We start from the raw sequence: 24846 nt of genomic DNA, 5'->3' as shown, positions 1-24846 counted from the left end.
TTACCCGCCACATCCTATAAAATAATGGCTTGTCTACACAGCTCTATTATTATCTCATGTCTGCAGAGAAACTACAGCAATGGTAACATATGAAGAGTGTACAATGCTGTAGTCAAACTGTAGACCCTGTTGAGTTCCAACTCTGTACTTTTGGATGACTGAGTGGGCCGTTTTAGACTTTAACTTACTTATCTGTGCTGTGAGGGGATAAAAATGAAGCCTAATTCATGGGGTTGTTGTGAATATTAAAATAACTTCAGAGATACAGTAGCTTTCAGTGTTAGCTATTATTATTACCTAGTTGGTAAAGAATCAGCCTGCAGTGCAGGAGACCCCGGTTTGATCCCTGGGTTGGGGAGATCCCCAGGAGAAGGAAATGGCAACTCACTCCAGTATTCTTGCCTGGGAAATCCCAAGGACAGAGAAGCCTGGCAAGCTACAGTCCACTGGGTTGCAAGAGTCAGAAACAATTTAGCAACTAAACCACCACTGGGTCAAAAAGCACAATCCAATTTCTGAATAAACCCATTGGCTAATTTAATATTCTATTATATCAGCTCTGAGCACAAGACATATTACAATAGTAAGACTATTCTAATCCTTTAGGTCTTGTTTTTGAGAAAAGTTTCTTGATGGCATATTGAAAATAATTCAATACATTAAAAAAAAAAAGGAAAAGGTAGCTGGATGACCACCTGTTTTGATGGTGTTATAATGGAATCATCTATTTTTGGTTATTGATGACAAAGAATACCATCAGAAGCAACCTCATTTTTCTAAAACTCCATTTTCTGACCAACCCTTCCCTGAAATATGTCTATAGAACTTTTGATACTGACATGGCTTATATCTGAAGTCCTCTTTGTCCAACTGGAAAGTTACTGCTAATGCCTGCTGTAGTTGTGTTGGAGTTCTGACTCACATTAGCATTCATTTCAATAAAGAGAAAAGTACCTCTATGTTGCCACATCTCGATTCTCCTACTCCCTTCGGCTTTTTCATAACCTTTCATGCTATCCAAAAACAGGGACCATGATGATACCACATACTCAAAAAGTAATTAAAATCAGTGAACTCGGGTTAAAAATTTACTTGTGGAAGAGGAAGGCCTGGGAGGGCCATTTTTCTAGTCAAAGATAAATGTTTATCAGTGTGTGTAGATTGAGGGATTTCAATGGAGAAGTGGGGCTTGTCATGATTCACAAGTGCAGGAAAAATCTGCCTGTTGAATTCCTACGCACTTAACCCTAAACAGTGATTTACTCACAAGAAGTCTCCCTACAGCAGCACGCTACAAGGTGTACAGAAGATGTACGTGTTGGGGCTGGGAGAACAGTAACCGAGTGAAAGGAAGAGAAAAAGCAGCAAGACAGAAGAATCTGATCAGTGAAGTGAGGTGAGAGTTCTTGTCATTCTGATTTACAATTGTAAATATTAAAATAATTATTACTGCATTCTCCAGTATTTGTTGTTTCCTAAAATGTTTTAAGTTCTCTAATATTTCTTTACCATTTGCCACCCCCTGACAGCAATAAACTATGAAAAAAGATTTAAATTGGCTGTATTAGTAGGCACAATTTATTTTACAGTCAACACACGGGAACTTTGAAACACAGCACTATCTTCAAATCTCACTCTAGCTCAATTTAAATACGCAGACACTAAAAACTGATGCCAGCACAGCCTACAAATGACAGTTATAAATCAGTTTGTGGACAAGAAGAACCTCATGAAAAGCTTACAGGAAGGTCACAGCCTTTCAAGTGGAAAATGGCACATGAATCAGCTTTATAGTAACTGTGGACACAGTATGTTCAGCCTTTGTTTAACCAACAGTTTCATCAAACATCTTTTTTTAATGCACATGCTGAGATAACTGTGGCTATACCTTAGTTCCTCCTGGGGGATTTGACATTTCTGAAGGTACAAATACTGTAGATAAAATGTCACTGCAGGAACTACATAAAGTTCAGTCTGCTCAGGATAAATTCTACAGAAAACCACCATTAGCTGAACTGTCAGAGCTCCTTTCACATGTGGCTTTTCTTCATTTCATTGCATCTTAATAAGTAGCACTTTACCATAAATGCTATTTATACAAAGCATTTTATTTACATATAAGTTATGATTCTTTTAACTACCCATCTCTATGGCTATACAATCTTTCTTTTCCTGAAAATCTCCTCTCCTACAACTGTTCTGCTTGCCTCTTTGTTCCCAAGAACATATATTTCTTTTTTAAAAGGAAATTTATTTTCCTTTGAGAACAACTGCTGGGAAGCCTGCCTCAGAAAGGGAATAGAAATGTTTCTCCTGCATTTTGAAAAAAAAAAAAGTTTTTCTCTCTAGGAATATCTGTCCTATTATAGAACAGAATCAGTACGAAGTCAGGGCGTGGTGGACAGGGTCTTGTTGGAAAGCACGTGTTCTGTGAAATGTGGAATCCCGCCACAGTGCCAGGCAGGTGTGGAGCCAAGGAGGACGCAATCATGTGAGTTCCCAGCTACCTGCCAGGTAAGGACTGTCCGCGCTTGCTCAGACACTTGCTCTGGCCCTTACTCCTCAGACACCTGCGGACCTGCAGCAGCCTCGGGTAAGCCTTCCAGCCCAGCATCACTCTGCAGGGATTCTTTCTCGCCTTCCTCAGAATTCTTAGGATTGTCATCCTCTTGGCAGATTGTCGTTTCAGCCTCCTCCAGCTGCTCTTCACCAACACAATTAGAATTGACATCAAGTTTGCTATCTGCTAAAAAGTAGAAGAAAAAAAAAAAGTCATCTGGCTTCTACCATGTGCCAAACACTCTTCTAAGTGCTTTTTGTGTATTAAACCATTTAATCCTCATAACAACCACAAGGGGGAGTTTTCTATTAGCATTATTCTTTTACAAATGGGGAAACAGAAGAGAGGGGGTTTGTTAACTTGCTCATAGTTGCACAGCTAATGAAAATAAGAGAACTGGTATTTGAACCCAGGCCTTGAAATCAGGATTGCAGACAAGCAAAATCCACATTCGAATACAGCTTTGCCATGAATGAGCTTGACATGCTTGGTTAGGTAAAATGCCTATCCAAGGCTGTCTCCTTATAAAGTGGGGGATAATAAAGCCTATCGCACATTTGTGGAGAATAAAGGAGTACAATAGTGTGTGGGATGAACTGATGTCTAACAACCAGAAGTTCTCATCCACTGACAACCCTCCCATACAGCTTCTCGAGTATGTAACCAGCCGTTATACACCGCTTTCAACACACAGGATATAAAGGTTTGGTTCAGCAAACAGTTCTCGAAAGCAAGATAGTCAGAAAGCCTGACTATCCTATTAATAATCTATTTATACCAGTTTATTTGGTATGAATGCAGTTTTCTACAAATCATCCATTTCCATTAATATGTTTCTCCACCAGGTGGCAAAGGGACATGGTCCTTTGAGGAATAGAGATGAGCATGCTTAGTATCAGAATCACCCAGGTAACCTTTTGGCAACCTATCACTTCCCAGAATGTGTGATACATATCCTATATCCTCTGGGGTGGGACGTAAGAGCGTGGGCGGTTCTCTTCTCCAATATGTGAATCATTGCCGAAGCAATTCACTGTTTCTGATGAAAATGAGTCATACACTTTATGAGGAAAGGAGAGGAAAAATAATATGGAACTCACTACCCTCACACCTGTGGAAAGTTAAGCTGTGCAAGTTAACTTGTAATTTATAAATTTACTCCATAATTTTACCTGCAGTTTCATAATTAAGAAATTTAAAGGCTTCCAATCTTAAAAATATTCAGGTAGCCATTAGGGGAAATTTAATTATTTCCTTATTCAAAGACCTTAAAATCCTTTGTGAGCAAAATATAAGTAAACTACTCATTAAGAGTCACATGGCTCCAGAGCAGTCTCATGAATCACAAAGTAGAAAGGGGAATAAATATCATTCCTCAGAATTTTACATTTTTCATTTTCTAGTGCTATCTAGGCTGACTGTAGTCTGTACATTATCCCAGAGACTCAAAAGAAGGATATATTTAAGTGTAATCCTGATGTTTGTTAACACCAGTCTTCCTTGGTTCCCTGAGAAGACGCAGTTCCTGTGTGTGTGTCCTGTGTTCATATAATTGATCCTTCCTCTTCCTACTGACAAGTATTATGGTCTCAGTTTTTATACACTTACTGTTCTCCTCTTCACTCTTTGCCTTGGCAGCCTCCAACTGTTGCTTCTCATAAATGTCCTTGAGATTCTTACAGATTTTCTTATGTGCAAACCAGTGTGTTTTCTGGCAGGTCTGATCACAGTATATTACCTGAAGGCAATTGTAGGTTTATTTTCAAGAGGTGTAGTCACATGACTTCTCAACTACAACATTAAATCAAGTACTGTGCTGTGAAAATATTAACTTTTCTAGGCGTCCTTGGTGGCTCAGATGGTAAAGAATCTGCCTGCAATGTAGGAAACCCGGGACTGATACCCGGGTTGGGAAGATCCCATAGAAAAGGAAATGGCAACCCACTCCAGTATTCTTGCCTGGAGAATGCCATGGACAGAGGAGCCTGGCGGGCTACAGTCTGTGGGGTCACAAAGCATCGGACATGACTAAGTGACTAACTCCCAATGTGCTTTATTTTAAAACCATGATGTATGAATGTGTATTGTTTACCTTTGCAATTTTTAGCTTATACTTTTTAACAACAATGAATATATAACACATGGTCTACCAAAGACTCTAACATATGATTTATTTGAGAGACTTCTGTGTGCCAGAATTGATACGGTACAAGGACAAAGAAAATAACAATTGTTGTCCCAGAGGAAGCTAGAGCAGGATGGGGTAGCATGGATGGAGGCTAATAATTAGCAACATGATTTATATCCTAGAACAGGACGTAACAGCAATGGGAACACAGAGGAAGCAATGACTCACTCTAAATAGAGGGAGTCAGCAGACAGAGAAACAGGGAAGAAGCATTCCAAGTGGACGGAATATCTTGTACAAAAATGCAGGAATAGGAAAGTGAATGCTGTGTTTAGGAGAGCAACATATTTGTGTAAACAGAGCTGAGACTTTTGTAAAATTATATGTCAAGTACTGGGCTAGGCTGTTATACATAGAAGGTATTATAGACTGTATTACTGGCCCCAATTCTTCACTCTTCCCTGCACCCATACATTTTCCCATGTGACTTCAAAGTTCTTTTCTCTGAAGGGGAGGAGAATTAACTTTAAATAAAGCCAGGCAACTTGTTTTGGCCAGAACAATGAGACAGCATGGCAATTTCAAGGCTGGACCTCAAAAGACCTTGTATGTTTCTACTTGCCTACTACATCACCTACATCATCTACAGCCCGACCATCACCATGGGGACATGTTCACCCCGGCCTGCTGGCCCAAGGAGGATGAGAAACACATGGAACAGATGTGCCCCAGCCAACCACAAACATGAGAAAAACTTAAAAAAAAAAAGACTCATTTTAAGTAATGAATTTTGGAGTGTTTTTATATGTGGCCATAGTTAATCAATATAGATGGTCTCATTTAGTTCTCACAACTCTAGCCCCATTTCACACAAAAGAAAACTGAGGCTCAGACAGGTAAGTAATTAAAGGTAATGAAACTGGAGAAGAAGTTTCTAGGAGAACATGATGGGTTGCAGAAGAACGTGCCGAAGAATTTCAACCTTAAAAACAATAGGAAATTAACATGATCTATAGGGTAAAGTGAACGTACAGATGCATGCATGTGGGTAGTATTTGTATGTGAGAAGAATCCATTCAGATATGCTCTTTATAAAGATAATTCGAGCAGAAGTGGGTAGCAGTGCAGAAAGCTTAAAGATTAGTGACAGTCAGAAGGGAGTGAGAACTTTACAAGGAAGAGCTGATGAAGAGAGAGTAGCTGAAGTCAACACTGGAAGATTTAAGACTGCATATTTATGAATCGTTGTAGGTTCTCATATATGCACCAGTCTCAGTCCCCTGTGAATAAGTTTTCTCATGACCATTCATTCATTCATACTCTCTTTTTTTGCGTGTGGTCAGCATGGAAGCTGGCCAACATGTGAGCTGGACAGAAGAGGGAACAGAACTACATGTATCCTACAGTTCTTTTTCAAAATTATTTTAAAATATTAGATTCAATACTTCATATCTAATATATTAGAATTTATTAGAAAAAAACACCAACTATTACATTTATAGAATATTAAAACTCAGTTATCAACTTCGATGAAATCTAAACCAGATGTCAACAAACTTCACTTCAGTCTTACCATTCTGCACATTGAGCATCTCTTACTTGCTCCTTTTTCTCCACAGGTGGTGCAAAATTCAACATCCACAAAACCCACTTGACCAGTGATGGCCTGGGTGAGCACAGAAAATGCAGTGGGATCAGAACCCTAGAGGAAGCAAGAAGAGGGAAAAAACACAAAACTCTGAAATCACCATGAACAGATTGCAGCAAAGACACTTCCAGAAAAAGAGACAAAACGATTCAGGCGAGAGAGAGCCTGCACAGACTTTATGGCACAGACACCTTTCTGAGCACACCTTTTTCTGCACCAAGTACGTGGCAGGTAAGTCGTGGACCCAGATGTTCAGAAAGAAAAAATTTGGCTCGATTCTAGAATAAACGTACTTTTCAACTGGGATTATTCAGTAAGCATACAAAGATTTCAGATATAGGACAGTGAACTCAGAGTGGAATTTCCTTCTGAGAATGAAGACAATATATAATACATATTCTGAGGGACAATTTATAGGATACATCACAAATGTTTATCATAATTCTTAAAAGTTTAATGCAATTTAAGTGTTTTAAAGAACTTGTCTATTTAAAACTATTTACTTGATGTAGATCCGCAATTCTAATAGATAAAACTATCACCTTTATCACTGAAATGCTCCAAACTCTTAAGATTAAAGAGCTATACATGTGGTTGCATTAGGTTATTAAGAAAACCAAAAATATGAAAATTATACAGTTATTGAAAATCAGAATGGCTTGCTAAAGAGGATTTATGAAATTTCTTAACAGAGGAAATTATAAGGGCAAATATTTATCTGCCTGGGGTAATGCTATTAAGACCTATTTAAATATTTATCTGCCTGGGATAATACTATTAAGATCTACTTAGAGCAATTACAGGGTATGGAGCTATCATACCTACTCACAACAGTTCTCATTTCTGAGTTTTTCAAATTTGCTTTTTATTCCTAACTAAAAATGTGGACATTTTCATAATTTATATTTTTATTTTTATTTGCTTTTCCTTTCTAAGAATATTTATTTTACCAGTTATACATAACAAATAACCACCTTGGAACACTGTTTTACACTGGACTCATTTCAAAACCACTTTACTCCTCCTGAAAACAAATAATTACTAAGTTTCTTTTTAGTTCAAGAGTTAAGAATTCTCTTTTGGAATGAAGATAATATAACAGTGAGAAAAAAGCTGAAATAATAGCTTGATACTAGTTACAAGTTAATGATTTCATCAGGAATGAATGTCTATGGCAGTTGTGCTGAAATGATAGTGTATCAGATAGTTTGTTCAAAATTCAGATCGATCTATACTTTCTATATTAGAGTCTCAAAGGATGTGGTCCATGTACCTGCATTATTACAAATGATTCTGAAACATACTAAAAGTTTGAGAATTACTGGTACTTAAATGTTTTTACAATTACATATTCATGTTCAAATATTCTTTTCATAAACATGACTGAGACAGGGTTTCCCTGGTAGCCCAGCAGTACAGAAATCTGCCTACCAATGCAGGAGACATGGGTTCAATCCCCGGGCTGGGAAGATCCCAGACACCTCGGAGAAACCAAGCCCATATACCACAAATACTAAGCCTGTGCTCTGGAGCCCAGGGCCCATGTGCTACAACTACTGAAGTCCGCACAGCCTACAGCCTGTGTTTCACGACAAGAGAAGACACCACAATGAGAAGCCCGTGCACTGAAACCAGAGTAGCCTCCACTATCTGCAGAATATTTGCACAGAATGAATGTCTATGGCAATTGTGCTGAAAGAGGGCGTGCATCAGAGAGCTTGTTAAAAATTGCCTCAAATAGAGAAAAGCCCTTGCAGCAGCGAAAACCCAGTGCAGCCAAAAATTAAAAATAAATAAATAAAAATTAAGGGGGAAAAAAAAAATCAAGACTGAGACATGTTCAAAATCTTTCCCAAGATGGGACTTTTGTAGGAGTCACAAAACAATGATATTCTCACAAATATACCAGAAGTAAAACTAAAATATTTTTTGCTAGAAATATGGCTATTAATGTGAACTACTGCCTCAGAAAAAAATTGATGGTACAGCAGAATAACCATGTGAAATCTTTCTTGTCACAGTTGAGTGATAAGAATTCTTTCTTACCATACCAAACCTTGTCATCTACTTTGTTAAATATGTATCCTATAAAATCAGAGACCTTCCAGAAGTTAAAATATACACCTTCAAATGATAAAGCAAAATATCTTCAACGGTCTCATGTTACAATGTTTGGGGAGCATTTCTTAAATAGGACTATGCCTCACACTTCCTGCTGACCTCTGTGACAAGCAGAAGCCAGAGTTCCACGACAGGCAGCGGTTTGGGCTCAGGCACTAACACTGTCAGAAAATACCATGGGTGATCTTCATGGCAGCCGACCGTGAGAACCACCGTGTCATGGGACAAGGTTAATACTGCTTCAGAGGCTTCTGAACTTGCAGAATACTGGAATCTGTCAGGCAGTCAACAGTGGCTATCTGGGACACTCACAGCCACAAGCATTGCAGATCAAGTCTTCAAGAAAGCAGAAGTCTTTAAAGAGAGCAATGTTTCTAAAATGCATTAAATAAATATTATCTTGATTACTACTGATGACTCAGATCACTAGGATAAACATCAGACACTATCCTCTCCAGCTGCACTGTTCTATGATATAGGGCTAAGATGGATTGTTGAGTCCTACACTGACCTGCTTTGACTTTTTAAAAAGTACTCCGACCTGCTCTTTTTAGTTTTTCTGTTTTCTCCCTTAAAGGTACAATGTCAGCTATACTTATTAGTGCTGAGTATCCCTCGGCAGCCACTGCTAACCGCTTCTCTGATAAGCTTATGCTTTCCAGCTCTAGACCAATTTCATTTTCTTGCCTGCCTAGGACAGGAATATGAGTTTGAAGGATATGATTTTGAAGGAAAAATGCCTTGCAACTGTCAGGTCATTAGCATGTGCATGATAATCCATATGGCTAAAGAATACTGGGTGGGAAAATGGGAAAGGATTTGGGTCCCTAGTCCACTGTACAAGACGGGGTCTGCCTACCTTTGGGCTTCTGAGTATATGTGAATTAAATAAGCTCTTATCTATTTAATTCATGGTTGGCTGGAGTATGATATGCACAGCCAAAACACATTTCATAATTGATAAGCTACCCTCATAATATGGTAACTTTAAACTTCCAAAAAACTTAAACACCAAATAGCCAAGCGTATTACAGAGCAAGCGGAAAGAATCTCTGTGTGAAATCATGGCGAACTCTCGGGAATAAATCAATGCATGAACTTCATGAAATCATCTTGTCTGCTTAGGTTTTTCTTCTTTAATGGTTCTGAGTGGATGAAACCTTAATGTATAAAAGGAACACCTGGAACTCATTTTCTGTCCTGATTTTTCAGGCTGAGAGTGCAGCCTAGAGAAGGCTAGAGAAGAACAGACATTGTCAGAGGGAGGGAGGAAGGCATGGATGGTAACAGTGTCAGGATCAGTTTCTTGCCGATTACACAAAGGCTGATAAGGGATTCCATTGAAATGTATAAAAGCATAACTGGTATAGATAAGGTGATCTGAAAGCTATCCAAAATAGGGAAGGCAGGAAGTGTCTTTAATACCGCTTAAATAAATACATGACGAAAGTAAGTAAAGAGCAGATAATAAAGTTCAAATTTACTTCCCATAACTGACAAGTATAAAGAGACTTTTTTTTAATGTGTGGAAAATTTATAAAATCAGAGGCATTAAGGGAGGATCTAAGAAGCGGGACATACTCTAACATCGTTTAGCAGGATACACAGTGAGTTTTCCCATAACTCATCCCCTCACATCCCCCCGACAGGAAACCATCAAGGCAGACATTCAGTTCCTACTTTCCATCTAGTACGGGATTTTATGCTGGTTTTTCACAAGCTACATGTGAAAACAAACGTGGGTCTGTATTACGTACTGGGTGTGATCCCACCGTTGAGGTTTCACCAACTCACTAAAAATGTGAGTATCCACTGTAACTATAATATCTATGTTCTGACCTAAGGAAATACTGTGTATTAAACCATGAACTATATAAATGAAAGAAGAGGACTGACAGAGGGAAAACGCATAAACAGAAACAGTGTTAGCAGGCAAATTTATCTCCATGTTTGTTTCTGAAATTTTCCCTCAGATAATTATGCCTTTATTAGGTAACTAAATAATGCTAAGGAGAACATGCCTCTAATTATATAAAATATGGTAATTAGGTCCTACTAACGGAGTTAACCTAGTTAGGAAGAGCCTTACGATTTCGACAGGAGCAATGCTTCGCACCAGCTGCTGGAGGAGAGTAGCTTCACAATAAGGAAATTTTCTGATACTTTCTCGAATGATCTTTTCTTGATATACTGGAAAGCCATCAGAAGCTCGGCCTTTTAACAAGCTGAAAGATAGTTTTAAAAGAGTAACTGGAATCGACTTATCAAGCATTTCCTCCCAGCTGAACACATGAAGTTTGAGTAGTTCCTTCCTTGCTCCCTGGGCCTCCCTGGTAGGTCAAAGGGTAACAAATCTGCCTGCAGCGCAGGAGACCAGGGTTTGATCCCTGGGTTGGGAAGATCCCCTGGAGGAGGACATAGCAACCTACTCCAGTATTCTTGTCTGGAGAATTCCACGGACAGAGGAGCCTGGCGGGCTACAGTCCACAGGGTTGCAGAGAGTCAGACATAACTGGGTGACCAACACTTTCACTTTTCTTTGCTGCTTAAGATTTTCACTGCGTAGTCACATCATGAGGATCGATTCAATTCAAACTGCTGTTCCACCTGCCCATTAGGCCAGGTCTTATCAGGTTTAGGCGCCCAGGGATGTATTTAAAAAGGTGACCCCTGACGTAAAACATACTAGACATTTATTAGATTAGCTAGTTACTTATTACCATGGCAGTTATTTGAACAAAGAATGTAAACTCTGACTAAGTCACACCCTTCTGACTTAGTTCTCTTTTCTTAGTAAAATCATGAGAATCTGACCCCTGGTAGTCAGAGAACAAGGCCAACACACACCTTCCCAGTTACAGGAACATAGATACACTGAGGGCTGGGATCAACCTAGAGCAGCAGTTATGGCATAGCATACCTATCATCAAATCTGGACTTGGGCTACCTTCTAGCTGTATGATTTTACAAATGCTTTTTAACCTCCCCAAACTTAAGATTCCTCACCCATAATTTAGGATGGCAAAAATGTTGTAAACAGTACAGAATGGAATAATCAATCTAGTTTTAATAGGGCCCCTGGTTTCTGACAGATTAAATGTGATCTCAACAGTAACAGCTGCTGCTAAAATGTTTAATTTTTAAAGCCATGACGAGATTTCATATAATAAAACACTATCCATTCGAGTGTATTTTATACATGACATGGTTAAAAACTGTACCTTTTGATCAGAGTGTCCAATTTATTCTCTCTGTCTTTTAAGAAGTTAATACATTTCTGAAAGATACAGCTGATGTAATGCATTTTCATAGCCAGTACTTCATTCATGTCTCTTTGCTTCATACATTTCTCACAAATCAAATCCATCACCTTGTAGCATTTATTCAGAGCTGCTTCTTCTGCCAGAAGAGGATTCTCATTTATAAGCATCACAATCTAGAAGAAACCCCAGTGAGCTTAGAAATTCCATGAGAGACTTTCCATGCTCAATTTAGGCAGTCAGTTTTGATTACCAAATAAAGTATTTCTCATGGTCACATATTCACTATATTAATTCAAATAAGAATGCAAATTGCCACTGATCAAGCTGTAAAACTAATAACAGAAGGACATCATGAAATCTCTTGAACTCTGAATATCAAAGTTATTGTGTGATTTGCCCTCCAGTTAAACTAAGTATTAGTTGGCCACTTGGAATCATGGTTTCTATATCTGTTAAAAGCACTTTTACTCAAGATAAAAGTGTTAGTCACTCAGTCATGTCCGACTCTTTGCAACCTCATGAACTGAGCCCATCAGCCTCCTCTGCCCATGGGATTCTCCAGGCAAGTACTAGCGTGGGTAACCACTCCCTTCTCCAGGGGGTCTTCCCGACCAAGGGGTTGAACCTGGGTCTCCCATATTGCAGGCAGATTCCTTATCGCCTGAGCTAGGGAAGCTCTCTTACTAAAGATAAGCATGCATATTTGCACACCCTTTATATATAGAAACAAATCACAGAGCAATCATTACTTTTAGCTAACATTACTGAGTGTTAGGATTTCAGGGCTAGGAAAACCACAATTCTCATTCATTCTTGTTAATTATAAGGAAATGAGGTTTTTTACAGGCAGAAGTCTAAAAATAAAAGGTATATTGCTTACTAACTATATTTCTCTGTGGAAATTTTCCTAATATGCTTCTAATCATTAATATGAATAGATGAAAGAGGAAAGCAAAAATAGCTTTAAAAGGGGGATAATTAGAGAGTTATCCAATATTATGCATTATGAGTCCTACACTTCCCAAATACACACAGATTAAGCCCAAATTCAGTGTAAGAAGGAGTATTTTATTCTTTATTGATTGCATAGGACACCTGTACAAATCCATATAACATAACAGTAATGTAAATATGTGGGAAACAGAGGCCTAACTATATTCTCAGAGCAGAAAGTCATTCAGTATTTGTTAACCTATGTGTCACAGTAAAATACCTTCCCAGGTAACCGAAACGTTAGGAAACAACAGATGGCAGATTTCATGAATCAGATCCTTTTCTTGAGACTAGGAGTAAGGCAATTGTTAACTTAAGGAAAAATCCATGCCCAAGCCTCCTACATGAAAATTTAACATAAACTAAATGTTCTTGTTAAATTAAAATAGGACTTTTACTTATTTCTGACCCTACTAAATTGATACACAGCCCAATATTTTACTTCAAATATAGCACTCAATAATAAACTAGACTTCAAGAAATAAGTATAATCAGAATCCTTATTGATAAATTTGCTGACAACTTCCCCTACCATTATATAATTCAAAAGTTAACTTGTGGCACAGAAGAAAAGAATCATTAATTACTCACATTTCTCCTATCAAATGCCATCACTTGATGCTATTTGCTCAATATTTTGTATACATTATGAATCAAAGCATAGGATCTAAACTTGCATGTGAGAATTCTTAAAAAAAAAAAAACCCAAATAGAACCCAGATTAATGATTTTTTTGTTTAAGACATTAGACTTTATTTACTTTATAATATTCAGCGAAAAACCCCATGGACTGTAGCCTGCCAGGCTCCTCTGTCCATGGAATTCTCCAGGCAAAAATACTGGAGTGGATTACAATTCCCTTCTCCAGAGGATCTCCTGGAGCCAAGGATTGAACCCAGCATATTCTTTACCATCTGAGCCACCAGGGAAGCCCAAACACAGTGAAAAAATGATAGATATCCGCAGCTCAACCATGAGCTCATGGAAGCATTTATCAAAGCTGTACACAAAAGAAAGAATACTTGAATTAGTTTCCTTCCTTTAGTCTCTGAAGCATTACAAAGGGATATTTATTACAAAGGGAAACATTATTATTAATAATTACTGAGGATGAATAAATTCTGCTTAAGAATCATGTTAATAATAAAAAAACAGGATCACTTGCACACATCTATCTCCTGATCACTTACAGACCCTGCTAACCTCTATTGTCACTCTTCCTCCTGCCTCTGTTTTTCTCCATTATAAACGTCTATATCCTGGGCATCAGCACAACTCCCTAAGTCCCTGCTGAAAATAAACATCCTTATTGCTATAGCAGCCACTTCACCTCCTCACCAATGTATCTGTGTTAGGTACACTGCGGCAAAAGGTGCACCGTTGGATCAAGTGTTGTACTGTGCTTATTTTTAAAGGTCTTTGATCTGACTGGTGGCTATTAGTTACTTTTTTATAATATGCCCTCTGAAGACCCACACCAGCTTGAAAAGGGGTAAGGCAATGAAAATGGGCCATAACCAAAGCAACTGGGCAGCTTTTAACTGAAGTGTGGATAAAAAAAGGTTTTCAAGCAAATAGACTATATCTACAAAAGGCAAGGTCTGGTCTGAAAGAAGGTGCTATAATCATAGAGTAGTCTCTCATAAAACCAAGTGCTCTAAAAAAATAAAATGTAGGCTATTTTAGTTTACAATTTGTCTGTATAAATATACCCTTAATCTAACTTATGCAAAATATGTGCCTTTAAAGATAACTGCAGGTACAATAATTCTTGAGATATTTAACCCTGAGAGACTAGGTTCTGTGTAAACATCAAAAATTACTCCACAGACCCAACTGTCACAATAACTGAAATTACTGCAATCTCAAAGGGTGGAAACAGACATAAGACACAGTGAATCAGAAACATATAGAAAACTTCTTTAAATCAATCAAACCCAAAACATCCTGTAATGGAGTGGTCCCCAATCTTTTTGGCACCAGGGACCGATTTTGCGCAAGACAATTTTTCCATGGGGGAGAGGGGGATTGGGGAAATCGTTTCAGGATGATTCAAGTGCATTACCTTTATTGTGTACTTTATTTCCATTATTATATCAGCTCTACCTCAGATTATCAGGCATTAGATCCCAGATGTTGGGGACCCCTGAGTCACGCTCAGACCGGAGAGGGAGTGATGAAGGCCTTATAAAAACCACACACGTGTTCTACATTGAGAAATGCTGTATGCCTAGGGAAACTCCTGTTTTCCCACCCCAGCCCACTCCACTCCACTCCAAGAAAGAATACTACAGAGACAATGTTGTCATTTCCAGGAGTTCTCTCTTTCCTGCATGTGCTGGGAGGGAAAGAAGATTGAAACAGAAGAGGCTAAGTATTTTTCTAACAGTTAAATTCTAAGTCCTATAAAATTTCCACTAGAAAGACAAACACCTGTTCCATGGCAGAATTTCTTTTTTTTGCCCAGCAAGGATCACAAGTGTTGCCTCTAGTGGTTCTTTCAAAATGTTAAGTAATACATTTGAGTTTTGAAAAATAAAAACAAAATAGATTGCACTTCTCTGTTGTGTGGGAAAGATCTGCTACTTTGCCATCTCTCTTGATGGTCCAGAACATTATTAAAACTTGGGGGAAAGGCCACATGAAAGATATTTACTTGTTTGTTCCTCAAGCTTCAAAAGACCATATGCCAAGGGATGCAGCAATAAAGTAATAATATTACATATAATTTATAACTTACATCTTTAAGTGTGTGTTAGACTTCAAAAGAGTTACTTCATGAGAGCTGTCCATTTACTCTAAGATGATTAGTATATTCCAGATTTTTCTTTTGTAACATACTAAGGAAATCCATTTCAGTACATTATAATAACAACTTGCACTAAGGGAAAACTTCAGTTTTTGACCCAACATACATCTTGCTCAACAAATAGTTCTCAGGACTTTCCTGGTGGTCCAGTGACTAAGACTGCACTTCCAATGCAGGGGACTCGGGTTAAATCCCTAGTCAGGGAACTAGATCCCACATGCTGCAACTAAGACCCAACATAGTCAAATAAATACATAAATATTAAAAAACAAACCAAAGAAAGCCCCAAATAGCTCTGAATTACTATCAAATCTATACATTATGAATGAAGGCATATGGCAGACACTGAAGTCTGAAAAAGGTCAGTGCTGTTTCCTGAGATGACTCATGGGAAAAATTATATTCTTTTGGACTAATTTTTTAAAACATAGTCATTTTATAAACAAAAAGGTCATATATAAAATATGAAGAAAACAGCAGTGGGAATAGTTCAGGATAACCCTTGAAGTTTCCCAGGTAAGGAATGTGAACTTCCGAGCTGGTTCACAAAGTTTGAAAATCTGTGTGATTTGACTATTTACTGGAAGAACTGTACTACTTAAATGCATCAGATACCTACTTGGATGAAAGAAATGTGTTCATGATTACATTTCCAAACACTGCCTGGAAGGTAATTATTGTACTGGATGCTGTTGGTCCCCCACCCAGATCCTCGTTACCAGGTCCATATACCAGATTCCTGCAACTGCGACTTTTGGCTGCTATGGCTCAGAGCTGCCTCCTTCCTCGGGGAACTCCCTTCATCCAGAGGGAGCCACCTCACATGGCACCATCTGGGAGGCTGTCCTTGCCCCCTGGGGACAGACATCAGCCATGACATACTGATACAGGAAAGCCTGGCTTCGTTGCCTCTCTGGAGCCGCTAATAATAAACGGAGCTCACTGTGAGATGAAGCGGAAGCTAGGTTTTAGCTGAACCCACCTCTCTGCCTTGCTCTTCCTCTGGCTCTGGCCTGTGTCCCTTACTCTCTTGTAGGTTTCAAACGGGAGCATACTTTACTGTATCAGCTGAACGGGAGAGCCTATCACAAGTCTGACATCAACAAAAAGCAACCCAAGACAATCAGGACCCCATATACTAAGAGCAGTTAAAATTCTAAAGCAATATATAAATGGGCTTCCCTGGTGGCTCAGACGGTAAAGAATTTGCCTGCAATGCAGGAGCCTGGGGTTCGATCCCTGGGTTGAGAAGATCCCCTGGAGAAGGAAATGGCAACCCACTCCAGGATTCCTGCCTGGAAAGTTCCAATGGACAGAGGAGCCTGGTGGGCTGCAGTCCATGGGGTCGCAAAGAGTCAGACACAACTAAGCATGCATGTGCGCACACACACACACACACTTTAAATAGAAAGCAAATACAATAAACTACAGTACCTTGACAGGATGAAGATTTGTTGTAGTGATGATTTTGTGCAGTGGGCCTGCCAACTTTGGGGGCAGTTTTGGTTCTTTATCCAGTCCCTGGGGCTTAGTGTAATAATCCAGTTTCTCTCGAGGAAAGAAATTGTTGATTATAGTCACACAATCATGTTGACCTTTTAATAGGAAAATAGGAAACGTATTATCATTCAAAATAAGACATTTTCCAACTTTTAATTATGTTTTCTGTTTTCTGAAGTAAACACGCATCAACGTCCTTAACTTTTAGGAGAGTAGGGGAGGAAGGGGAGAGGTAAAATGTTTTAGGAAACATCTATAAGCATGCTTTTTGAAGTCAAGAAATAATCCCCTTTTAAGACACAGAATCTACAATGCATAAGAAGATTATGTGGATAACAACAATAAAAAAGCAGTGTTCTACTTAAAACTGACCCTAAATATTTAATAAAAACTGCGCATAATTTAAATGTTTCTTCTTCCACTCCTACACAAATGATGTTCATTCTTCCCTAATCACATTTGGCTTTCTTTACACAAAATTTAAATTTATTCTGTATTAAGTTTCTTATTGTCATTATAATTACTACCCATTTTGTTAAGCTAATCTCTCCTTCCCTTGGATTTGAGAAAAGCTCACCTTTTGGTGAAATGAATTAGAGAAAAAGCTTTTGCTTCTATAAGCTTGGAATCCACACTGTGGCTCCTCACAGATCTCTGTGCCACTTCTGGAAGCCATAAGCAGAGGTAAAAACTGTTCTAGGAAAGCAAAACCTGCCCTGGGGAAGCTGGCCGCCTGACTGTGTGTTCCTGCTGCTTCCTCCCGGCTGGCTCCCCCTCCACGGCTTCTCTGGAGCAAGGAAGTGGCCCCTCTGGACAAGCAGGGCACATCTGCAATTACAGGCTTTTCTAGGAGTCTCGGCAAGACAGACTTCTTCCTCCTTTCTGCCTGATGACGGCTGAGGGACCGGTGACAGAGTCCTGCTGAGCAGACCCAGATGCCGGGGCTCTGGGACAGCGGTCTGCTCTGGGTGGCCCGTGTGGCCCCTGCCCACTTGTGTACGGTCCAGGGAGCATCTGCTCAATCCTGCTGACATTAGGTGACTTGCAGGGAGACTGTGCTGTGGGCCAGGTGGATCTTTGAGGCTGGTCAAGTTCTCAGCTTGCCCAAGAATTCGAGGATAACCCAAGAGTTGTGTCTCAGCAGAGGCTGAAATATTTCCTGGCTTGTTGACCCTGGGCCATAGGTATAGAGAGATGGCACAGCCCTTCACGGCTCCATGACCCTGTCAGCTTCACCTGACTGCCTAGGAGATGCAGACCCAAGCGGATCCAATCTCGAAAGACTATGCAATGTCTCCAACAGAGGGCCTCTTCCATGGAACATGTACTATAACATCTACTACCACCACTCCACAACCAAGCCTTAAAGACAACCACCGAAGAACACTTAAGCAGATCAATCATTGTATGGAAAGAGACTCTCATGGACCACAGAGAAATTCCAGTTTTAAAAGTTAATACACAAACTGAGAAAGGTAATCCTGGTTACAATGGAGAACTAAAATAGTAATGCAGAAGACGAAGTAGATAAAATATCTCAAAAGAGATAAAAATTAGGATATAGAAATCACTACAGGAAAGATGAGAGAGCTGAAAAAAAAGAGATTCAGGGGAAAAAAAGAAAAGAAATGGAAGGAGAATTAATAATTAAATGATAAAACAACACAATCATGATTTGAAAGCATATTTTAGCAGTGATCATGTATCATTTTTGGTGTTTGATGCTATTTGTAAGTACTGAAACATCACTTTCTTATTCTTTTTTTAAACCAGAAATCTCCATTATATATAATCTTGAGAAGTCAAACAGTCACAAGAAATACTAAAAATATAAAGTGTTCTGTTTGGAAAGATCATTTTGACCTACATAATTTTCAAGAAGGGAGGAAAATGGCAATCAAGCAAATATATTGCAAGCAGCATGTAAACATGACAACAGCAAAATTAACGCCGGTAACAGTGTGCAGGAATTTACAACTGCATATGAAGAAACCAAAGATGAAGACAAACTGCACTGCTTTTTCAAAACACCAGGGAAGCTCCAAAACACATCCAGCTTCAACAAAAAAATAGATGTTCCCGATTAAAAAAAAAAAAGATACTCTGAAAAAGCTTCTCAACATATAAAGAGACCTAGGAAAATTTGAAGTTAAAAGAATCAGAGAGAGAAAAACATAGACTTAGCTTGTAACTATGTCTTCTCATCAGTCCCCTAATTAGTAGACTCAGAAAAAGCCTCGTTAGCAGTTGGAAATATCTGTGCATAAAAATAATGGCTATATAACAATGACATTATCACAAGACTAGGAGTTTTTTAAAATTACACCTTTGGGAGAAGGAAGAAAATGTTATTTTTTTTTCAAGATTTATCTTTCTCATTTTAGATATTGCTTAGGTTATTCTGATATTTTAAATAATCCATCAATAATTTCTGTTAAGAGTGATATACATATATATTTAAAGTTTATCTTTATAAGTTCTTAATGTATATTTAATTTTTTATAACTGAAATTGTTAAATATTTAGCTTTATTAGTTTTTAATTTATGAATTGGGAATACATGCAAAAAAAACAGTACTATTAACATAGAAAATAAATGCTGGGAGTGGGAGCTGGGTGGGGACCACTTTGAATTCCATCGTTACGGTCACTGGACTCGAGTCTTCTAGACTAAATGGGCTCACTGAGTCAGTCCGAGGCAGGATTAATGAGAACATAAATACAATCAGACACATCCAGCACAATTTTCCACTTTCAAGGATAAACTGAAATTGAAACATACTTCTAGCATAAGAAATGAAAAGCTGACAAAGACAAATCACATTCTCACTTGCAAAACCAGGATTTAGAAAACTGTGGAGTAATGTCTACATATAAGAGAACAGAGCACTGATACAAGAATCATGAAACTAGCCAAGATACGACTTGCATTTCAGAGAAAAAAGATAGCTTTGGTTATGATGGGTTTCAAACCATGTACAACCTATGTACCATCTGAGAAGGTCCTATCATCAAAAACTAAATGAGAACAATGATCAAGACGGAGCAAGGAGAAAAGAGTGTGGAGAAAGAACAGCCGCCCTTGGTAGCAGAGACAGTTAATCCCAATGGGTGGAGACAGCACGACAGAGAAATTATACACTAGATGGTGGGGACTGCTAAAGGAGAAAGAACACACCGTGGATGACACTCTAATAATATACTGGCACTAAAAATTCTAGACTGTCTCAGCCAAGGCCACAGCTAGTGGCAGTGGTGGAGGAGGAAAGGAAAGCCCTGATGCCTGACAAGGCAAACACAGAGAATGTGGAGAAATAAATTGAGTTTTAATGATTTCATCCTGTTGGGGTTGCTAAATGGGCAAATACAACACCTTAAGGGTGGGACACAGGGTACAGTTTTGTTCGTTTCTAGATAATAACTAAGAAATACAGGTTTAACTGGGAACGTTGTGAATAGGAGAGTACATACTACTAGAACAGAAAAGCATTCTTGATTTTTTAAGTTAATAAAAACACAAAGGAAGTGTACTCTAACAAGGATAAGCCAATGACATTAAGGAAATACATGAAAACACACAAACCATCACCTAAGGGACTTCCATGGTGTACTGGAGAGTGAAGAAAGCTGCAAGAATATATTTGTATGACCATATTTTTAAAAGATGAAAAAAATATTGCACATATGAGTACAAATGTATATGTATCGACCTGATTGAGGGACGTAAAAGTGGGAGAATGAGTTTTTAATAATACTAACTATAAGGAAAATATAATGTCAACTTGAAAGGTTGCAATGTAATTTTCTATGAAATTAGTCTAAACAGATTAAAATGGAATGAAAATATTACCCTCATTCTAAGATGGAAATGCAGACATTTTACCTTAGATTTTTATTAACACGGCAGTATTAAAAGTAAAAAAAAAGAGAGAGAAAACTATTCTATTAATGGTTGAAACACAAACTCCTCTACTATTTTCAGTATCTGGGGAAAGATACTTAACCTCTATCTGAGCTCTAATTCATTACATTGTGGACATAATGAAAACTTGCAGAGTTAAATAGAATTTCATCTAATTCCCTGGCGTCATTGTACATATCAGAAAACTGAAGATGTGGCAGTGAAGGGATTTGCCTATGATCTTGGAAATAATTAGGAGCAGATATGAACTAAAATATGAGTCTCATGATTCCTAGTTTAATGTTCTTTTCTTACTACACTGACACCCTCAAAATTAGCTGAGAGGTGAGGTGGTGGCAACCAGGGAGCCCTTAACTATGGGAGACAAATATTTCTCTGCAATTTGCCCAGCAAGGTCATCCCTTTCTCAAATCTTCCTGAAACTGAGTTAAAATAAAACAAGAATATTTGTTTTCATAGAGCTGTAAAAAAGTGACTCTGTGACTGTTTGACTTAATCAACTGTACCTACTCTGAGTAGCTTTAAGTAATAATAAATTTTAATACCATATATCTGATAACTGTCCCCTATATCTGATTAATTCCCCCTATATCTCAGCTTAAAAGTAATTTCTCTCTTGAAATTCCCTTGGAATGGGAGAGAAGATCCCTTCCTTTGATGTATTTCTATGGAACCCTTAAGTCATCCACTGGAGTATATTTAGGAATCCACAGTCATTCCTATTAGCCACCTAGTGCCATAAATACACAAACATCCTGTTTTATTCACCAAAGCATCTAGAGTGATGCTTGATCTATAGGTTGTGAATGTTAAGTATCTGTTTCATGAATCATTAGGTCTCACAAAGCTATTTACTGTATTCCCAATAAATCAGATGTTTCTATTTTTGCTTTTCTATCAGTGGACTCTGCTAACTGCCAACTCAGTGGGGCCAAAATACCTAGCATCAAATATTCATTCCCACTCTCTTCTAAACCCCCTATATCAAGTAACAGGATTAACATACCAAGAAATACTGGACACACACAATAAATGTTTATGGTTGCTGAGGATGATACTGAAACAGCTGTATATTGTATTATCATTAATACTCATTCCTAATCATTGTTATAATTATTATAAATAGGAATAACTGATGGCCTTCATTGAGAGCTACAGTTAAAGCTCTTTAGGTCTATCATTTCATTTAATCCTTTTAATAATCATGTAACCATTATATTGAAGATCAGAATCATTAAGTAACTTCCTATCAGGTGTACAAACAGAATTTCAACCCAGATCGTTGACTCCACAGTTCTTATTCTTAAATATTAGGTTTAACTACTTCCTTAGAGGAGTAAACTGTTCTCATTCAAGCATTTGACTGCAACAAAAAGGCCTCACCACACTGTCTCAGAGTGGAAATTTGAAAAAGCTTGTTCATGTTCTCCAAAATGTCATTCGGTGTTTCATTAAGTTAGACAAAACTGTAAACGTTTGCTTTTTTAAAAGGAAGCATGGCAGTATTTACGCTCTGAGAAGCAAAGGGGCATTTTTTTCCATGGGGGAAATTTGGGGTATAACCTAATGTAAAACCGCCCTAAAAACTCACCCACAAAGGCTGCCATCTGAGCTGCTGTTCTTCCGACAGAGTTGACAACATCTGTTTCGGCACCAGCTTCCAGCATTACCCACGTGATGTCTTTATTACCTAGAGTTGAAAAGAAATATTTGTTAAAAATAAGGAATGCTCATTCAAATACTGCCTTTTAAATAATCCATACTGTTTTTCCCCACTTAGTTTCAGGTTTCTATCTAGTGGGTATTTTCATTTTTCCCCAAATATTTATCATAACTACAGTAAAAAATACAATGTGACAGAACCCACAGAGAAATCAACCTTTTGTCTAGAAAAGAATAGAAAACATGAAGTAGTACAAAAATGGCACAGAATTGAATATCACTTTTTTTAAAAAACAAGACAAAGTATGTTTTTCCTTGCTTAGGATAAAGTCAAAACAAAACAAAAAAAAACAAAGACAGAAAAAAGAAAATGAATCAAAGTCCTCACTAATGTCTACTAACTCATCCCCTCCCTTACTCCTAGACGCCCTGAGATAACTTCGGATGGCAGAGGACCTATCTTTCCAGGCTTTGTCCGTTTAAACGTTCAGTTATTTTATTTGCATTCTTTGACTATAGGACTCATTACAGATCATTTGCTATTATAAACTATATTCAGTGAATAGCATTTTCCATTACTTTTTGCAAATTTGAATTATGATTTCCTTAGGAACAGTTCCTGGAAAACATTGTAGGATCAAAGGTTATGTATATTTTAAATGCATTTTACCAGGCAGCCTCCCAGCAAGGTTAGGCTCATGTGCACTCCCCAAAAGAGTACACAAAAGTTCCCACGCGAATGCTGGGCTTCATCACTCCTCCTTAGCCTCTGCCAATACTGTAGGTGAAAAACTATCATTTGTTGTCCTAATCTGAAGTTCTCTGATTGTTTGTGAGAGCGGTTTTGAGTTTTTTAGTCAGCTGTATTTATTTTGTTCCTGTTCAATTTTCTGTCTAATTGTCTACTGTAGTATTTGTTGTTTTCCAATTGATTTATAAGAACCTTATATATATAATGATATCACCCTTTAAGATGTTCAAGCTGGATTTAGAAAAGGCAGAGGAACCAGAGATCAAATTGCCAACATCCACTGGATCATCGAAAAAGCAAGAGAATTCCAGAAAAACATCTATTGCTTTATTCACTATGCCAAAGCCTTTGACTGTGTGGATCACAACAAACTGTGGAAAATTCTTAAAGAGATGGAAAAACCAGACCATCTGACCTGCCTCCTGAGAAATCTGTATGCAGGTCAAGAAGCAACAGTTGGAACTGGACATGGAACAACAGACTGGTTCCAAATCCGGAAAGGAGTACGTCAAGGCTGTATATTGTCACCCTGCTTATTTAACTTTTATGTAGAGTACATCACTAGAAATGTTGGGCTGGATGAAACACAAACTGGAATCAAGATTGCCGGGAGAAATATCAATATAGCAGATGACACCACCCTTATGGCAGAAAGTGAAGAAGAACTAAAGAGCCTCTTGATGAAAGTGAAAGAGGAGAATGAAAAAGTTGACTTAAAACTCAACATTCAGAAAACGAAGATCATGGCATCTGTTCCCCATTTCACAGCAAACAGATGGGGAAACAATAGAAATAGTGAGAGACTTTATTTTTTGGGCTCCAAAATCACTGCAGATGGTAATGGCAGCCATAAAATTAAAAGATGCTTGCTCCTTGGAAGAAAAGCTATGACCAACCTAGACAGCATATTAAAAAGCAGAGGCATTACTTCGCCAACAGAGGTCCGTCTAGTCAAAGCTATGGGTTTTCCAGTGGTCATGTATGGATGTGAGAGCTGGACTATAAAGAAAGTTAAGTGCCGAAGAATTGATACTCTTGAATTGTGGTGTTGGAGAAGACTCTTGAGAGTCCCTTGGACTGCAAGGAGATCCAACCAGTCCATCCAAAAGGAGATCAGTCCTGAATATTCATTGGAAGGACTGATGTTGAAGCTGAAACTCCAATATATTGGCCACCTGATGTGAAGAACTGACTCACTGGAAAAGACCCTGATGCTGGGAAAGATTGAGGGCAGGAGGAGAAGGGGACGACAGAGGATGAGATGGTTAGATGGCATCATCGACTCTATGGATATGAGTTTGAGTAAGCTCTGGGAGTTGGTGATGGACAGGGAGGCCTAGCGTGCTGCAGTCCATGGGGTCACAAAGAGTCGGACACAACTGAATGACTGAACTGAAGTGAACACCCTGTAAGACACGTAATAACTATTTTCCATATTGTTTAATTTATATTTTAACTCTATGTAGGGTATTTTCTACATATGGAAATA

The 24846-nt window shown here is 38.3% G+C and overlaps 1 protein-coding gene across 2 annotated transcripts in view; it reads right to left on the bottom strand.

The window, feature by feature from the left end:
- Positions 1–1555: 1555 nt before the first annotated feature.
- ANKMY2 (ankyrin repeat and MYND domain containing 2) overlaps positions 1556–24846 on the bottom strand; it is a 38773-nt gene continuing 15482 nt past the window's right edge. The window contains exons 4-10 of one of the 2 annotated variants that reach the window (XM_020912555.2): positions 22536–22634; positions 16957–17117; positions 11679–11893; positions 10547–10682; positions 6262–6390; positions 4169–4298; positions 1556–2743 (exon numbers count right to left, since the gene is read on the bottom strand). In XM_020912555.2, coding sequence (XP_020768214.2) covers positions 2556–2743; positions 4169–4298; positions 6262–6390; positions 10547–10682; positions 11679–11893; positions 16957–17117; positions 22536–22634 — 1058 coding nt within the window. In that variant the 3' untranslated portion in view covers positions 1556–2555. Of the gene's footprint in view, positions 2747–4168; positions 4299–6261; positions 6391–10546; positions 10683–11678; positions 11894–16956; positions 17118–22535; positions 22635–24846 lie in introns of both variants that reach the window. The other variant, XM_020912554.2, reaches the window with a different exon arrangement.

Source organism: Odocoileus virginianus, chromosome 1, assembly GCF_023699985.2.
Source record: "Odocoileus virginianus isolate 20LAN1187 ecotype Illinois chromosome 1, Ovbor_1.2, whole genome shotgun sequence".
Lineage (NCBI taxonomy): Eukaryota > Metazoa > Chordata > Mammalia > Artiodactyla > Cervidae > Odocoileus > Odocoileus virginianus.
The sequence above is the reverse complement of the archived record's forward strand: the minus strand, read 5'-3'. Positions and strand labels throughout refer to the sequence as shown.